General features: G+C 38.0%; 1 protein-coding gene across 3 annotated transcripts in view; it reads right to left on the minus strand.

Moving 5' to 3' along the window:
• Nucleotides 1-2,809: 2,809 nt before the first annotated feature.
• MBD5 (methyl-CpG binding domain protein 5) overlaps nt 2,810-19,759 on the minus strand; it is a 138,639-nt gene continuing 121,689 nt past the window's right edge. For all 3 annotated transcript variants that reach the window (XM_032410836.1, XM_032410845.1, XM_032410827.1), the window contains 3 exons: nt 14,343-14,416; nt 6,372-6,447; nt 2,810-3,444 (listed from right to left, as the gene is read on the minus strand). In XM_032410836.1, the coding sequence (XP_032266727.1) occupies nt 3,373-3,444; nt 6,372-6,447; nt 14,343-14,416 (222 nt within the window). In that variant the 3' untranslated portion in view covers nt 2,810-3,372. The remainder of the gene's footprint in view (nt 3,445-6,371; nt 6,448-14,342; nt 14,417-19,759) is intronic.

A 19,759-nucleotide genomic window follows, 5' to 3' on the forward strand; every position in this document is an offset into this window, starting at 1 on the left:
ATCTCAGTACAAAACCGCTTGTGACTTACAAGGACACATTGCAAACTGCAGAGAAGATTACCAAAGTTAACTAAAATGTGTTATCACTGTCTGAAATGAAAAAGGAGTCACCTCATGGGATAAGTCAGTTGGGAATCTTCATAAAACTTACAGAAAACAAAATAACAGCCCTCTGCTGTTCCCACAATTGTGCAGTGTTATGTTAAAAAAAAAAAGAAGAAGATTGTGTTTACTTGAAAAACAGACATTGCAAATAACTCAAAGTCAGGGTCCAAATACAAGACTAAAAGTGGCCCATGATCTCACAAGGGATGAATATTTTTAAAGCATTTACATTCACAATGAGACTGAAAACTACAAACCAAAAAATATTCCTTTAAATAAATAAAAACCCTGATAGCTTTTAATGCTACAAATGAGACAAATCAAACAAGAGCTGTTCGGTTAATTTTCATTCATTTGAAATAATCTTTAAAAACTACTTAAAGGTGTAGTTTATTCTCCTTGTGCTTCCTAAGACTGTTAAGGGACACAAAATAAAATCAGATTTTCTTTTCCAAGAGGGATATTATGTTCTTTAAAGGAGCAAAAATTTTTCATTATTTCCATTGTCAGATTTGTTGGGGAAAAAAAGAGTTTGTTTATTTTAGGGAATAAAAAATGTAATAATGTAGAAGGGCTAGCCTTCATTTTTAAAAAATGAATTGGCTTCAATACAAAGAGAAAGAAATGGCTCTATGGGCAAAATTCAAGTATGAGTGACCAATTTTTTAATTGTAAAGTAGGTGCAACATTTAAAAAAATGTTACAGCACTGCATGACCTGTAATGCTAACAATATTTACATTAACTGCTTACATGAAACCATAGAACTGTAAAAGAGAGGGGAAAAAAGCTCATGTGGACTGAAACAACAACACCTAGCATCCACATCAAAGCCGTAAGGAACCAGTGAAATCATGGGCACAAACATACTTTACATGGTCTACTGATGTAAAGCGCACATGGGTGGGGAAGCACACACCTAATTAGCTTGAACTATCTAAAAGAAGGCTCGGTGGACACAAACTCAGTCTAAAGACGGACAGCAACGGCTAAAAAAACTTCTACATATCAACACACACACACACACACAGACACACACACAGACACTGCAACACACAAACACACATATGCGTCTACCTGGGAGTAAAAACAACCATGTAGACGAAACAGTAGAAAAGCAGGTTGGTGGCAAAAAATTAAAAAAAAAGGACATCTATGGTTTAAACATACCGAACACACAAAGACATATCAACAAACTACACGAAAGATGACTTGGGGTGACTGCATGGGAAGGACCGGCAGGCTATGCCACGGTTACATGAAAGACACAATGGACCTACCCCCAGAAGGAAGGGCTCCTGCCTCCAGGCCGAGAAGCCCAGGGTAGCCGGTTGCATTCCATCAGGCTTGGGGGTAGGGGTGAGGGTGGGAGTGGAAGGACAGCGAGACACAGGAGACCGGGGGAAGAGCTGAGAGCTGTTGCTATCAAAAGTGAGCCCAGATGGAGTGCTCTGTGCTGTGGCCCCAAGAAACCAACTGGAAGAATGACCTTGGTCTCCTTTTTCCTGAGTTACTGGAACTCTGCTACATCGTGGGACTGAGGAGTATGGGGGGTGGATGAGAGAGGAGAGATAACAGAGGTGGTGGGCATTTGGGGGTCCGGAGCCTGCTATCGAAAGGCTCCCAGTAACTGGAGGTTTAAGCTGTTGAGTGAACCCCAGGCTAGGGGACAAGGCAGGGAGTGCTCTTGGGGGAATTTAAGGGTTTGGGGGTGGGGGCTGGTGATTCTAAGAATAAAGGGATAATGGATCCCTTCTTTTGACAATCCATTAATGGAAGTCAGGCTGGAGGCCTGAAACTTCACTCAAGTGCATGGGAGATAGGGTTAGACCACCACCACAAAAATTGTGAAAAAAAGACGGAAGATTATGTTGTGCTACATTTCTTATTAATAACCTTGTACTTTACAATGGCTCACAGTTTTAGGTTTGTATACTTGTAATGTAGTATTTTCTCTCTACATTTGTTTCACATTTTTTTCTTACTTAATATAATATAAATAATTTGGTTAATAGATTTAACCTGCACATTTCAGCCACATTAATATATATAAGAATCTGTTAATGGTATAAATAATTCTTTAAATAAAATAAATCTGATATGTTACATAATACTGATAAAAAATTACCATTGCTAATAATTTTGTAAGCCACCTTCACTTCTGAGTAATACTGATGAATGGCTATGAAACCTGCTTTGATGATTCGTATTTCTTCTTGCCACTACAAAAAAACTGAATTATAATCAACCTTACTTCTGATAATGGGTTCGAAGTGGGGCTTTTGCCTCCATGTATGGAAACAGAGAGTTTTATCTTGTCAGGTCCTGTCTGCAAACAGATTCCACTCTGAGTGTCAATGGTGGTGCAGCATAAGCTAGCTAGATCAATAGGTGGCTATCAAACGTTAACTACAGAAATGACTGAGTAAAATATTCCATCTAAGATTTTTTTTTTTATAAAACCTATTCTACTTTAAAACTTAGGTAAAAAAAATATGCAACAAATGGTTGCAGTTTCTGAATTCTTAATTTAGACCTGTGAGCCCTCATCCCTTTAGAAATCTGCAAGGTTTTGATTTCCTAGGCACCCGAAATCGAGTCCAGTGCTGCCAGGCAAGGTTCATTCCAAACAGACAATATAAATGGACACTCGGTGGTGTGCAGTGTATGTCATCATTCAGGTACTACATCATCATGCCTTTTCTCTGCTGTTAAATACAAAAACAGCATCTGTTACATTATCATAGAAAAGCCTTTAGGTTGTATTTTTATTTATCACTTTACACTGGTAGTCTCTGGTAGGTGTACTCCATAGAAACCAAAGAATTTTGTACACTATTTCTTTGTACAATAAAAGATAAAGTGTGCATTAGGTACGCTTGTACATGACAATATTGTACAATATTTACACTTCTGATATCACCATGAAATTCTGTATTTTCTATATACAACATTGAAAAGTCTTCCGAAACATTTGGACATTTCTTATAATCACAATTTTAGCATTATAGAAAAAGTTTTTCAGTAATCTCTTGACCGTTTATCATTCTCATCAGTCAGGGGTTTTGATTGGTTTTCCAGCCTTCATTATCTTTCCTGTTCAAAAAAATATTGTATCACTGTTTCTTTTAGCACCCTGTGGTGGTGGTAGCGATCTGCTATAGCATAAATACTGATATAACAGTGGATATATCAATACCTATCTATAGATAGATTTATCTGTGCACGTTCCTTTAATAAACACTGCGCATTGGTGGAGTAGTCCCTGTTATCTGGAGATCTTCCTCCTCTTGGGTTTGGGGGGTCTCATTTGTCTGTCTCCCTGTGGGATTTGGTGAACCTGGAAATAAAGAGGTGGAAAAAAAAAAACAACAACAACAGAGGTTGAAAGTACAAACACCATACAATTTCTGACAAAGAAACAGGGGAAAGAATAGAGTCCACCTTTCCTTTTCAATCACTGATATTATGGGGCATTTACGTTTTCTGTCAAGACCCCAGATCTCAGCATGCCCATGGTCACTACAGAGAAGGAGGAATCCTAGGAACTGATAAGCAGAACAACACTGTGGGAACCCCATAAATGGTGGGACTCCCAAGAGGAACCGGAGAAAATCAAGTGTGGGAAATGCAGTGTGCCTTTGCTACCCTTGCTGCCCATTTAAGACAGAAATAAAGCCTTTCCTGTTAGCGATCCCTAGACCACCAATTTCAGTAGAGTCTAGAAAAGTGGAAAAATACATACCAAACATGTTTTCTTCTTTCCTTCATCACCCGACTTATTTTACCACTACTAAGGAGGGTCAGAACCGTGGTAAGAACATGCACACAGCTCAGCCCAAGGAAGTTTATTCCCGAGAAGACTTGCGGAGTGAAAACGAGAAAACCACTACCATCTATTGGCAGATCTGAGCTTGTATAGTCTGGGACGAGCAAGTAGTACAACTCATCTGTAGATGCTAATGCAGAAACTGTAGTAATTAGGGCTGTGTGTCAGACTGAGCAGGGGTGGAGCATGGCAGGACACGATCACCAGGTATCAGACAGCAAGTATGGTTCTGAGGGGCAGAGGACAGGTACTAGGGAGGTGATCAGGTGCCCCACATTGTATGTGGCTACTGACAGGAGAGGGCAAGATCAAGACCTAGGAAAGGCAGGCTAGTCCCAAGGCAGTGGTGTAGCTAATGCTTAACAACCAGCTCCCTATGGAGGGACAAAAGCCTATTGTAGCATTTGCCAATTTCCATGGTGTAAATACTTCCACCATAGCCAATTTCAAGGCTACCAACATAATGTCACAGAACTCATAGTTAGGAGATGTGCCCAATCAGTTCTCAAGGTCCACTACAAGTTGGCTTAATTGTACATTTTAAAAATAATGTTTAGATAATAGCAGAGGCCAATGCTACTCAAAGTCAAATGTAAAAAGCTTTAAAATAATTAAATTTTGAAAGTAACATTTATAAGTTTCTCAAACTGCCTCTTCCTCCTAACCTGTCCATATACATTTTTTAAAACCACTAGTTTCTGATGAAAAGCCATAACTGAAAACTTGTTATAATTGAGGAAAGAAGACTTTATTCAAGACTGCAAGCAAATCTTGGTAATCTGTGGACCAAATGTGGCCCGAAAAGGTATTTTGTTTAGTTGTATGATGTTTTAATGCTTAAAAAATCGTTGTCAACAGTAAAAAAAAAATGGGGAAATTTCAATTCCAGACTTTTAGCATCTTATGAAAAATTGGAAGAGCTTGCAGCTCTGGCATAATTTCCCATACCGTTGAGATCTGCTGGAGCGTGGAAGAAGGAGCTCCTTCTGGAGAGAGCATGGTCTCCAGGTTGCCACAATTCCCACCAGTCCTGACTGCCTGCTGGCCACAAAGGCCAAATGTCCTGCAGCAAAGACCAGCAAGATGCTCACCAAACCCATTTTCTCTTCTTCCTGAACAGGCATATCGTCTATTACATTTCCCAGTTCATTTGAGTTAAGAAACCCATATAATGGGTTCAGACGAGGGAAATCAGCAGAAGTGATGAGCCTATTGTGGCAGCCCTCTGCATATACTCTTCTCCCACCTGCTGGATGGATGCATTGTGATATGAAGGAACACTCTGAGGTCCTAAGGAATGGTGGGCACTAGATGGAGGAAGAAGAACCTGAGTCTCTGAATGACTGTGTGCAGCAAGCCCTTCCCCAACCAGCACCACACTGAAGTGAGCAATAGCCTTTACTGTGTGGAGCCTCTAAGGCAGCCTACCCTGACTTCTTGGATGGCATTTCTCAATCCCCTTGAGTTGCTGTTTTTCTCACAGCTGACTCACTTTACTTATTGATAGTATTTGCCTGGCCTTAGAAGGTGTTTTAGACCTTTCCTAAATTCTATCAGGACATATAACATCTTAGGGTCTTAATTCACCCATCTGCAAAAGGATGGGTTGGATCACAAAATCTCTAAAGCCCAAAGCAACCCCAACATTCTGTGAATCTATAAACTATATCTGTCAATCAGTATAGCCACTGAATGGGTTGTTAGGATCCAGATAACCTTGTTAACACAAAGTGTTGAGTAAAAGAAATTAGCTTTCATTGCTGAATAGCCTTAGATAATTTACATTTTTTTAGAAATTACCAAAATTATATTTTGAGTGTCTACACTGGCCAATATGTGAATTAAAGGACAATGATTAAACTTCTCACATGCAATACTATTGTATGAACAGTTCAGTAAAAATGTAAAGAAAGAATAGACACAACCTCTCAAAAACCAGAGGTTACAGTGTTCAATAATTTAACAATAGGATTTTGTGCCAAATATTTTCCTTTTTAGCTAACAGTAGAAAGGAAACAAGAGGTCTGAGAGGTCCATCCACTCTTGATCTTGACCCTATTGTTCAATTTCCCTTTTTTTGTTCTATGGACAAAGGAAAATTTGCATTATTGACAATTTAGGCAGCAGTAGTGACCACTGTTATTCAGAGTCAAACACAGAAACCTGTGGTTTGAACTCGAATATTGTGCTGCTCACATTTAGAAAGTATGTTATGTGGGAAAAATGAGTTATCTCAGAAAAAAAAGACATAGTTAATACTACTAGGTTATTTTTTCTTAAATTACTTTGAATCTTTTCTGATATCAGTCTTTTTTTGAGCCTAGTAATTTAGTATTGCTATGTGAGTTGCTTGTCAATATTTAAGAGACTTTACCAAAAAGTGTAATACAATTTATTTTCAAAGAAACACAGTATAATGGAAAAATAAATTAACTTACAGTCCCAGACATTTTGTCCAGTTCACTCATGGCCTCATGAATAGCAGCTTCTAAATGGTTATTTAGCTTTCCACTTCTGGAATTAATGAAAACAACACACCAGATTAATAAATTAAGGAAACAAAGTCTCAATTTAATCCCCTAATCAGAAAACAGAAGTACCAATTCCACCAAAGAAAGTCAATTTATATTTACATATGAAAAAGTCAGATGACAAATGCTCCGGGATTCTCACCACTGAATATTAATAATAAAGTCACTGAACAAGGAAAAAGTGGAACACATGATAGGGGACAATGGATTCTTTCCCCTTCCACATGCTCCTTCCCCCGTCCGATGCTTTTGCAAGAAAACTGGGCCACGGGTCTCCTTTCCCGCAGATGCAGCTTGTCCGCCAGGATTCCAGCCTCCCTGCATTGCCTCTTGTTCGGGCTCGTCTCTTTCTCAGGCAGCCGGGCGGTGCAGCCGCGGGGAGGCTGGAGGGGCTGAACTGCACACTCTGGCCACTAGGGAGCTCCCTCTGCCCTCTCTGGCGCATCCTGGCTTCCAGAGTTGAGCAAGTGAAGGCTGAAATCTGGTGTGCCTAAGCACGCACGTTGCACGTTCTAGGTGGGAAACAGCTTCGCTTGTCATGCCCAAGGCTCCCTCCATGCCTGGGCCCACCACATTTCCCCCCAAACCGAAATGACTTAAGTATTTGAACAGATAAAGAATGACTATCTCAGAGTATCTATCACTCTGAATTTTTTTCTCTACTCAGCACGTGTGGCCCGAATAATACAAAAGGGTACCTCTGCCACTATTGAAACTATAGGAAGTTGTTGAACTACTTAAAATCGGGCAAATCCACACTATCCTATCCCCTTCTGTAGTTATGTACCCTTTGTCTACTCTAACTTATTTTTTCCATTTTTATGCATATAAATAATAAATAAATATATTATCAGGTATTCTGAGTACTAAGGTGATTCATTTCATTTATCTTGTCACGACAATTACTAGAAAAGGTGCAGAGATAAACCTTTTCATAACAGGCTGTCAGTGTGGTTTTCCAAGAGTTAAGTCCCACCTCAGCATCTCCACGGAGATTGGAAATTTGCAGTTGTGGAGGAATTTGGCTCATAGTCCCATTTAGTTTGGCTCACATCGTGTTTAAAAACATATTTGAACTTTAGTGGAATGCCTTTAGATGAGGCCTTTCGGTTTACCACAGCCCCCACCAGGTTTTACCCTCATACGCCGGGACTGGACAATTCACACATTTAGTTTCTGTGTACACCCTGAGGAGTATACTGCCAGGCACATCATGCATGCTCCACATATTTACTAACTAAAAATTTTGTCCAAAGCTAACACGACGTCTTGATATTTTGGGAAACATACATGAATTTAAGTCAGTTTAACTGAAAAAAAAAAAAAAGGTTATTGTAATGGTTTTAACTAAATTATGTGGGCAATACAGCACCAACTCCTTCTTCCCACCTTTTGCTGGCCTGTAAGCCAGCCTCCAGCTTTTACATTCTTCCCATTTATTTTTAGAAATATAAACAATGCAGAAAAGTGCATAGAATAAATTAACCCCTAACAAACCCACTTTGAAGAATAAACTGATAATAAATTACCTACTTTCTTTAAGTCTTTTTAATAAAAAAAAAAAGCTGAAATTCCCATTTGTCATCAATTCCTAGTCCCATTCTCTCCTCCCCTCTTCCCCAAAGGCAACTATGTTGTGTATCTTTCTAGTATGTTTTTATATTTTTAATTTTTAATTTTATTTATTTATTTGAGAGTGAGTGAGAGCACAAGCAGGGGGAGGGGCAGAAGGACAAGCAGACTCCCCACTGAGCAGGGAGCCCCAGCAGGGCTTGGTCCCAGGACCCTGAGATCATGACCTGAGCCAAAGGCAGACATTTAACTGACTGAGCCACCCAGGAGTCCCTGTTTTTATATTTTATATGTCCACGAACAATACCTGGTATTGTCTTTTTTGTGTGTGTGTGTTTTTTTTTAATATACACACAAAGGTGTCCATCAGGTATGGTATGGTATATATGCTATTCTGCAACTTGTCTCTTTCTCACTTATTACTGTCCAAGCACTGAGCACTGTCCAAGTTGATATTATAACCTATTCATACACTCTTTTATTTACCTACCCATTCCAGTTTTAAGGGACCATGAGCATCTTGTGGATTCAGTCTGGGTTGCTTTCCCAGTGAGAAATTTGCTATGCCTGATGCTGAGTGACGTGAGGTGGGGGTGGGGAGCAGTCTGATCCCAGAACTCCGTAGGCCATGTAAGCTTGTCTGGGGTTGGGTTGGGGCCCCATTTATGGGCTGTTTGGCAAAGGTCTTGACAGTATCACACATCTCAATAGTTGCCTAACAATATTACACCTTGAGTAATGTGTTAAATAGATTTATCTTTACTATTTCTTTTGTATTTAAAACAATGCTGCTAAATTTCAAAAGATATTTATGTTATGGATATTTATTATAATATGGGTTTACAATCAACTATGTAAAGTTCTAAATGTCTAAAATGAAGGTAAAACATTTCAATGAAAAACCATTAAAGAATTTTGGTTTTCACACTTAATAGCAAAAATAGCTACAATTTATTGAAAATTGTCTAGGTGCCAAGAATTGTGTTAAATCTTCATATATATTATCTCAATCCTAACAGCAAGCTTATGAGGTAAGCATTATGACAACTGTTTATATGCAATACTTCATGACTTTTTAGGAGAGCTGGTGAAACCAATTCTAACTTGATAATGAAGAAGATGGATATTTAACTACAAATAGTTTTTAAAAGTAATAAATTCAAAGAGGCATGAAAAAATTTTCCCTATTTATGAAAAATTGCAATAACATCACCATTAAAGTATAAAAATAATTTAATATTACTTGCTGAATAAAAAGATAGAATTTAGGACTTTGTGATCTCCTTCTTCAACAAGATGTTTAAAATGTTTGTAAACAGCTTGTATTAATTTAAGCTAAGTTAATAGTGTTTTTCCTTTAACAAACTTAAGTAGTTAACAGAGGGAGAAGTGACTACTTGTGGAAGAGAGAATAGATACAGAGAGGTGGGGCATGAAATTGCTTGAATGCATCGGGAGATTCAAGAGGTAAAGGGAGATGCTCCCAGGTGTTAAAGCTGCAGACTAATTTTTACACTAGCTGGTCAGGTCAACAAAGAATGAACTTAAAAGAAGAAGAAAAATTTCCATGAGTTCATGAAATGAATAATTAGTCAAAATTCAGTCTTGCAGTACCAAGGGCCTCCCTGTGGAGTCTTTTCCACTATTTTCGATTCCCTGCTGACATTTAATAATAAACATTTTTACTAATGGACACTCTAAAACCTACTTGATTAAGCAATAGATGTTCACATAATCACATTTCTAGTTATTAATGGAGATAATTGCCACTTCTATTCTTCACTGCCTATATTGTCACACATTATCCTTATCTTCACTAATTGAGAAAAAAAGGCAGGTACACATCTGTGAATGGTATAAGAAATGAGGGAAATGAAAAATTGCATGTTGCTCTACACTTTCAATTTAGAATTTAAGCAACTCACTTCATGTAGAACAGAACAAATTTGGGTGACATCTAAATGTCAAGAATCTTAGATTCTGAAACCTAATTAATAGAGAAAGTATGAAGATTGAAGAAAATTTAACATGCTGGGGCAACTGGGTGGCTCAGTTGGTTAAGCGTCCGGCTCTTGGTCTTGGCTCAGGTCATGATCTCAGGGTTGTAGGATCAAGCCCCACTTTGGGCTCCACGCTCAGTGGAGAGTCTGCCTGGGATTCTCTCCCTCTCCTTCTGCCTCTCTCCTCTGTGTGCTCGCACGTGTGTGCTCTCCCTCTCTCTCTCTAATAAAGAAATAAATCTTAAAAAAAAAGAAAATTTGGGGCACCTGGGTGGCTCAGTCGGTTAAACGTCTGCCTTTGGCTCAGGTCATGATCCCAGAGTCCTGGGATCAAGCCCCACGTCAGGCTCCTTGCTCAACAGGGAGCCTGCTTCTCCCTCTCCTTCCTACTAGAGCTCTCTCACTATCTCTGTATCTCTCTCAAAATAAACACATAAAATCTTAAAAAAAAGAAAAAAGAAAATTTAACACGCTAAGAATAATTTCTTGCTTTTAAAGTGAAAGTATGATTTATTTTATCACTTTATCCCTTTCCAGCTTCACAAAAATCAGATTACCAAATTTTAAGTTTATATGTATGTATAGATAGAAGATTTGATCCTCATTTCAGTGAAAATCATAACAAATCTAAAAGCTATGGAATTTTTTTCTTTTTTTTTTTTTAAAGATTTTATTTATTTATTTGAGAGAGAGAGAATGAGAGACAGAGAGCATGAGAGGGAGGAGAGTCAGAGGGAGAAGCAGGCTCCCTGCCGAGCAGGGAGCCTGATGTGGGACTCGATCCCGGGACTCCAGGATCATGACCTGAGCTGAAGGCAGTCGCTTAACCAACTGAGCCACCCAGGCACCCCGGAATTTTTTTCTTTAATGGAGGCTCTCTTTAAATTATCTATAACAATGCTGCTAAGAGGTAGATATTAATATGCCCATTTTAGAAATGAAGAATTTAGGCTCAGAGATATCAAGCAACATGTGCAAAGGCACACAGCTCTAAAGTGGTGGAAACAGGATTTGAACTCAGGCCCCAAACCAACCTCTTAACCATCTTATTCCAAATGCCGCCTTCCTTTTTCAGTTGTTTCTTCCTTCCTTTTCCTCTGTCTACAAAAGCAGTCAAATCTTTGTCATTCTCATGTTATTTTTCAGGAACTTTTCATATTAAGGATAGGAAGAAGCCTAATTAATTCATATCAGCTCTCTCTACTGCCTACTTATTTGCTCTTCAACCATGGACGCTTTGTTTTTACACCTTCCACTTTATTGGAAATTGTTTTCACTAAGGTTGCCAATAGCCTCTACATTGCCCAGTCCAAAGGAGATTTCTCAGTTCTTGTTTTAGTGGACTGCTGTTTATCATTCTATTATCCTGGAAGCTTTTGGTCTTTGGTTTCTAACACCTACTCTGCTGCCCTCCCCGCCCCCCCATTCTCTTCCTCCTTTTTGATTTTTCTCATCTTCTTCATTATCTCTAGTAAATGTTCAAATGCCCAAATAGTTCAATCCTTAGCCCACTGTTCAAATGGGCCAAAGGATCTCTGTGTGATCACAGCTAGTTTTACATCGTCAAATACCACTTCTTCCCAGTGTCAGACAGTCCATGGGCACCCCACATGTATCCAACAGTCCCCCCGTATTCTCCACTTCAGTGTTTCTACCACCCACAGGGCCACCCCCGCTAAAACCCTGAAAGTTGTCCTTGATTGCTTACTCTCCACATTCTAATCAATCACCATGACGTTCTGTGAATTTTACCTTCTAAATATTTCTTGACTGCATTCCTTGTCCTCCATTCTCATTGCTCCAATTCTGGTTTGAGTCCTCATCCTCCCTTGACTTCTGCCACATCCTCCTAACAATGTCCTGTCTCCAATATGGTTCCCCTAAAATTCATCCTCCATATAGCCATATCTAAAGTGAAAATCCAACCACCTGTCCCCTCAAGCACTTCTAATAAGATAAAGGATCCTCTGGGCCCTCACTAAGCTCTTCATGATCTGATTGCTGCTTACACCTTTGGCTGCATCTCTTACAATTTCCTGTCTGAGGGTTTATAGTGCCCCAAATCCAACTGCTGATCTCATCTAAACACTACCCCACCCCATGCCATCTTGGTCCTTATTTCCTTTGTCTGGCTATGTAGTGTGTAAGGCTTGGCTCAGATATCTCCTTTAGAAAGTCTTTCTTTTCCTGAGTTTAATGCCACTTCTCTATGATCCCCAAGTATACTATACATTTGCTGTCATTGCAATTTTAACATTTTAATTGTTTCTGGATCTGTCTCCTTTGTTCAACAGTGAGTTCCAGGGACTGCAGCACAGATTTTTGCTCAATTAGCCTCCTTAAATTAGGGAATAACTAAATGATTAAATAAATAAATACCTGATTGGGTTCAATACATCATTTGTCACTCATGTAACCTTCAACTAATTATTTAAGCTGTTTGGGTCTGAGTGTCCTCATCCATAAATGGGCTTAGTAATTCTGGCCCATTTTGTGATTGGGAGAATAAAATAATGGATTTTAAATAGTATATGCAAAATGTAAGGGATTCTACTGGGCATTTATAAGGCAAGTCAGTCTGCATAGACAGTAGCATGATAAATAAGGCTGTTTTTACTAAAGTTTGCTTCATAGTTCCTTCTTTTACATCGCCAATCCATATTCTGAGCTTATGGTTTCATGACAGTTCCTTTAGATAATGCCACTTAGGACCCATGTAAATTCACCGTAACTAGTAAACTAGCTTTGAAGAAAAAAAATTTAAAATTGCTATTTATTACTTACTACCTTTCAGAAATTGATTAATACCAAATTTATGGGTGAAATACAGCTCATTTAAAGGCAGTATATTTAAATATTTGAAGGCATTATTTCATTTCTGTGTTATCAATCGTTTTGGATATTTTGCACATCATTCAACTAACTGGAATATCTCACTGGAGGAAAGATTTTAGGGATCTTTTACATCAAATAAACAAGTATTGTTGAATATTCCATAGCAAATGGCCCATTGCAAATTTGTGATGTAGGTAATTTTCAATTTCCCTCCTTTCATCCAAAACTAGTTTTGTGGGCCTTATCCTACTACAAAGCTCTGCATGGTCAGAGTAGAGGGGGCTGGCCTCGTCCGTATTCCTTGTTGTATCTGTAGCAAATCTGGCAATTCACTCAGCCATCACGACAATCAGTGCCAACTTGCTATCTTCCGAAGAAGTCCCCAACATAGGGGCACAGGAGTTTGTCTCTTGTGGTTGGCATCTTTCTGCGAGGCAGTTTATTGAGATAAAGAGTCTCCTCCCCCAAGAGTTGTTCAGTTCTGAAATTTTATCTCTGGCACAACTATGAGAAAGAGTGCTCTTTAATAGGTAGTACTGGTATCACTATGTACACAAGATACACTACTAATCATTCTGATCTCATAATTCTTAGATGTTCGATAATATGAACATTTTAGTAACTGAACAGGCATGTCAATTATATGTATTTTGAATAACTTTCCCTGTGCCTATGCAAAAGCACATTTGTATGTCTCTACCTTAAAATGAAATAATAATTATGATACACAAAACTACATTGTATTACAGTGGAAACTGTGTTTCAAACATTATCTACTTGTCCATACAACATTTACCCAGAATGTAAAGATCTAGAAATACTTGAATAATAATGTCTCAAAGTACAACTTCTTGTCATAATTCCAAAGAAAACCTATTATTCCTGCCCTAAGAAAAAAGAATTACTTATCATCACTTTGACTAACAGTTAATCTGCCAAAATTATTTACCTGTGTACAATTGGGGCCATCTCCCCATTCCTACTCCCAAAGGGATAGACTTCAGCTACATTTTTATTTTTCTATTTTATTTATTTATTTTTAAGTTTTATTTTTTTTAGTAATCTCTGCACCCAACAGGGGGCTTGAACTCATGACTCTGAAATCAAGAGTCCCATGCTCTTCTGACTGAGCCAGCCAGGCATTGCTTGCTACACTTTTAGAGACTATTTAATTGCTACGAGAGGGTTTCTTTCCCAGTAAATAAGAGGGATGGAGATGGAGGGAGTGAGGAAAGAGCTCATGAAGAGGGAAATCCCACACAACAGTACAGATTGTTAAGAAAAGAAAATATTTTCTATAATAGCTGATTTGGCTTAACTATAATGGTCCTCTTGGGTGATAACTATTAAACTGTACTTAGGCAGGCCCTAAGGTGGACAAAATTAGTGAGATTTTCTTGTCCCTATGAACAAAAACCAGTAAATTATATCCGTGGAAAACAAAATGGCAGAAAAAAGAATCGGTGCTTACTTTCTGTTCCTTTTCCGGGCTCGACTGTAGGCTTCTAAACCTTCTGTTAGTGTCTTCAACTTCTCGGGCTCCACCTGAGTGAAGGCATGAAGACCAAACCATATTACCCAGACCTGCAATTGTTAACATCATTTTTACTTTCCTGCTGGGGGAAGGGAGGCTTAACTTTCACTGCCCTGTCAAATGTCCTGTCCTTGCTCAAGCAGAGGTTGACTATCTGGCTCCAGGCTGTAACATCAGTGGAAATGAAAGATCATTTGGCTTTCCTATTGTCAACATTTTGAAAATAACATTTTAAGAACAAAATTTGGACTTTAAATAACCTTCAATTCACAAAATCATATAAATCAGAGATCCCTGGTTTGCTTTCTCTACTGCCTGATACTCAGCAACTGCAAATCTATACTCCATCAGGGGAGGACAAGAGCAGTGGTGAGTGAAAGGGGTGAGCTTTGGAGCCAGCAGATGGAAGTTTGAATCTGACCTCCTCACTTTCTAGCATGAATAAAACATCCAAATGTTCTGGGCCTCAGTTTCCTCTTTAAAATGAGGACAATAATACCTACCCTCCTGCTAGAATTGCTGAGACAATCAAAATGCAACAAGTCAGGTTGAACACAACTAAGCATAGAACAGCTATTATTCCCTAGTAGTATTAGGCTCTGCAGAGGCCACAAAATGAGTGGGCAGTAGACCACCATAGTCCTTCCGGTCAAGGGAAGAGAGTCTGGCTACACCTTGTGTGAGTGTCCTTTCCCTTCTTGCTTTGTTACCGCCAAGGATCTTGCTACTTCATCACCCTGTGGCCACCAAATGGTGACTGGGGGACTTACGGAGGTAGGGAGGTGCAGCCTTTACCACTTTCCCCCAATAATCTCTATCATGGTTCTTGAAGGCATCCCTCCAAGATAAACAATTAATAAATAGAAAAACTTGTATGTGACTTGTGAATAAAAACACCTTTAGAAAAACATTGCTATTTTTATTGATCTTAAAAAAACAACACCACCAATTTAAGTAAAAACAGTGTTGCTTGCTGTGTAAACACAGCTTCAAGGCAAGTGTCCCAGCCATCCCTTAACTCAGTTTTTTCCCCAACCCTATGCTACTTTTATATAAAAATTTGAGAGGTTGCCAAAATGCCTCAGGGGTAAGAAAATAAATACTAAGAAGCAAGGAAATTATTAACTTTTCTCTTGAAATCTTCCTGACTCATGAATATAATTTATAAATAATTTTTCTCTGACCCCTTCAAATTGAGTACTCAGTAATGAGTAACAAAGGGTTTCCTTTTTCAAGTTTGAAAACAAGCATTTCTAAATATTCAATGAGAAAAACAGTCGAATAATGAAAACATTTTCCTTTTCACTATTTTTGTATTTTGTCCTAAAGGATGCAAATATCTAATTACACAAGTTCATTGGGGACACCCAATTTCTTGTGTGCTAGAACAAGAGACAATTTTGTTCAAATAACACTTCACAGAAGCCATGAAGAAATGTGTCTTGCTGAAATAACTGGAAAAGCTTAAGATGAGTATATCCACGTGTTGTTTTTTTAAAAAAAATGGTGCCTGTATACATTTTCACATTTTATGTTAGAAAAGAGGTTTCATCTTGTATTCACTCACATGAAGAGAAAATGAAAGATATTTCACACATTACATTTATGTAATCTATGGCTAATTCCACTTATATTTAAATGACCTCCCCCCCCTTGGCAGTAGGAAGGAAGCTCTCCTGTAACATAAACTTATAGTAGACACAAATTGATGTAGTGAAAGATCTCAGAAGGGATTGATGCAAGCAACAGAAAAATTCACAGTGACACAAAGCAAGACATTAATATGAAGACTTACCCCACTGGTCTTAATTCTTAAAAACTAAGTTAGGTAAAATTATTTTTTTAATCTTCAATTTTTATTTTTAATTAAATAAGGAATAAGGGGCAATAAAAACATTTCTTGTACATTTATTATAGAAAAGTCACTGTTTTATCATTTAATACAGTAATACTGCAAACTAGTATTATTTTTGTTATTTTACAGATGGGACTCAGTGAATTTAAGTAACATGGCCAGCACTGAAACTCAGGTCTGACTCCAAAGTGCTTGCTCAAGCTCTCTTCACCACACCAACTACAATATACATTGAAGTATACATTTTACACACACACACACACACACACACACACACACATATACTAAAAAAATTAGGTCAAATTATTTTAAAACAAATTAGATTTTTACAGAAATTTAGATAACACATGCCCAAAATTATCTTTAAAATTTTTTTATCCTTGGATAATTTTCTGGTGATTTTTCTGAACTAATCCTCTACCGCAATTTTTTTTTTCATTTAAATTGCCTCTAAGGCTGTAAGGTACTCTATAATGAACTATATTATTTATAAAGGATTCAATGACCTTGAAAGAGAAAGCAATGATGGTGCTTTCTGAAACTAAATACAAATAAGACACACATAACTGTTTATTTCTGATATGACAAGATCATACATATCCAGAGGTAAATGTTTAGCTTATTTTGTTTCAGAATTTTAGTACTCTACTGAATTGTGAAATATATGAAAAGCACATGTTGTTTATAGGGAATTATTCATGCACTTATGCAATATTCAAGAAACTCTTTAAAGATACCAGCACCCCCTAAGATGGTATCGGAGAAGAACAAAATAAATTCCATTTCTAGTCAAACAGAAATCATATTTAATGATTTAATGAATACTTCCTCATAAATTACTTAGCTAACTTGTAAATGAAGAAAGTACTGAGAAATCAAATACATAAATGTAACATTAAAAAGGATAAACACACAAATATTTCTATAAACCTTACACTGAAGGAGCAAGTAATTTAAAACACTTAATACTTTGATCTGTAATTATAACCTTATATTCCTGTACATTCATAAGCCAGGAGTTCCATAAATTATTTAATTCCTATCTTGGTGAGAAATTATGGGAAGACTTTATAATGTACCTTTACTCATAACTGTCCCATAGTCTCACTCTAATAATGATGATGCTAACAGTAATGACCAACATGATATAACTCCTTGCACCTATGTCATTTAAGAATTAGAAAAAATTACCAGAATTTATATGTATTTATAGTTCACATATTATCTCATATGCAAATATACACATATAATGAATATTTTTTTTACTCCTAAAACCCTCTTTCACTCATTCACATTCTTTAGGTATCAACAATTCTTCAACATGCATAGTCCTATAGCCTGTTCAGTAGGGTTGGCACCATACCCAGAAACATACCCATATACTCTTACAAGGTGGAAGTTTAAGACTTTTCTGAACAAGTCTGAATCTCTGGTTGTCTATTTTGTTCACAAGGCACATATTAAAATTTGGTAATTTTATTAAGTTTGATTTGGGGTCAACGCAGTAGCATGTAGTCTATCTTAGAAGTAACTTAAATCTACCACAAAGGGAGACGCAAACCTTTCAGAGAGCCAAACTGACCCTCTGAAAGTGAGGGAGAGTATATATTAGAAGAGCCTGGATCAAAGATCCTAGATCACTGCTGAATAGAACCCATTAAGTAAAGACGATGTCAAAAGTTCCTGCAGGCATTAAACCTGGTAACGGGATTGAATTTCTGGGTGATTTACTTTGCCGCTACTTAGTTGTGAGGCAAAGCTGTCACACGAAGGTCAAAGGACTGAGTACAAGCCACATCCCAGGTTCCATAAGAGAGGCAGGACAGCTGAACTCAAGCCGCCTTTTCATTCTTCACGCCTTTTTTCATGTCGTCAGCTCCTGTTGTTGGGGGAATGGCACTGTGCAGAGTACTAAGCTTAGAGTTAGGAGACTAGGGGTGGGGCTTGGTTTAACTGCCTGTCACTGTGTCCTTAGGAACACTACTTTGCTGAGCTTCAGCTCCCTCAGCTGTAGAATAGGGATGGTTGGGTGCTTTCTAAACACCAAAGCACCAAAGGGTCATTAGTGGCATGTGATACAAGGACAGACCTTTAAACATTTTTTTTTTTTTTGATTTTTGATTTATTTATTTATTTATTTATTTATTTATTTATTTGAGAGAGAGAATGAGATAGAGAGAGAGCATGAGAGGGGGGAAGCAGACTCCCTGCTGAGCAGGGAGCCCGATGTGGGACTCGATCCCGGGACTCCAGGATCATGACCTGAGCCGAAGGCAGTCGCTCAACCAACTGAGCCACCCACCAGGTGCCCAGACCTTTAAACATTTTTAATCTGTTTATAGTCACAATCAGTTTATATATACTCATATAAGTTTATATTAGAAAAATACAAAAAACATTACACCTATGATTTCACACGTATTATATCTTAGAATAAGACTGAAGGAGTTATTTGAAAGTGGCTTGAATGGTGCCTAGTTCATAGTATGAGTCCAAAAAGTCTTTGTTGAATGAATAAATAAATAAATAAATAAGTAAATGAATCTGAATAAAATTTTCAACTAAGTAATAGTACAGGCAAGCACGCAACTTTATTTTTGGTTTTCATTGGCGGGGAGGGGCAGAGGGAGACGGAGAGGGAGAGGGAGAGGGAGAGGGAGAATCTTAAGCAGACTCCATGCCCAGTGCAGAACCTGATGCAGGGCTCAATCTCACGACCCTGAGATCATGACCTGAGCTGAAATCAAGAGTTGGACCCTTAACTGACTGAGTCACCCAGGAGCCCCTAAAGGAACATTGCATGCATTTTTTTCCTATTTTTTTTACAGAGAGGTAGCAGGGGGTGGGGGGGTCGGGGGGCTGTAGGGAGCAGGCAACTTCAGCTGAAGCCTGGGAAGTATAGCCCTGAAGCAATAAGCAAACATGAGGCATTTATTAGGTTCATTATTGTCAAACATTAATTAAACAGTAAATATTTAAAAAAATCTTCCACCTGAAAAAGTCCTGTTAACTTAAGGGCAATATTGCAATATTTTTTTAAAAGTGGGAATTAATGATAAATAAATGATTCAAAGAGTTGACTCGCCTGTGCCAATAAAGGATGAACCTAATTTTCCATCAATAGTACTCACGGAAAAATTCCTAAAGTGAATCCCATTTTTCTTTTCAAATGAACTAACCAAATACACATTAACGATTTTTGTTGGTGACATTATGTGAGGCTTTGTGTGCGTGTGTATGTGTGTGTGTGTTTCCTTTCCTCTTTACTTTGGAAGCAGGGTTTTAAGTAGTAGAAAAGTATACTACAGGACTAGAATAAATCTATTCTAAATGTACAACAGATTTCATATTGATCCACAACCCATACATGCAATTAAATGTTTTGGGTAAGCTCCTACTTCTAAACCAGCACTGCTTAAAAGTTCATGAAGCATGTACCTGCCTCAAACCAAACTCCAGTTGCTACTATCCTTTTGAAAACTGTACCGACAAGCTCAAG

Source organism: Phoca vitulina, unplaced genomic scaffold (assembly GCF_004348235.1).
Source record: "Phoca vitulina isolate PV1807 unplaced genomic scaffold, GSC_HSeal_1.0 scaffold1, whole genome shotgun sequence".
Lineage (NCBI taxonomy): Eukaryota > Metazoa > Chordata > Mammalia > Carnivora > Phocidae > Phoca > Phoca vitulina.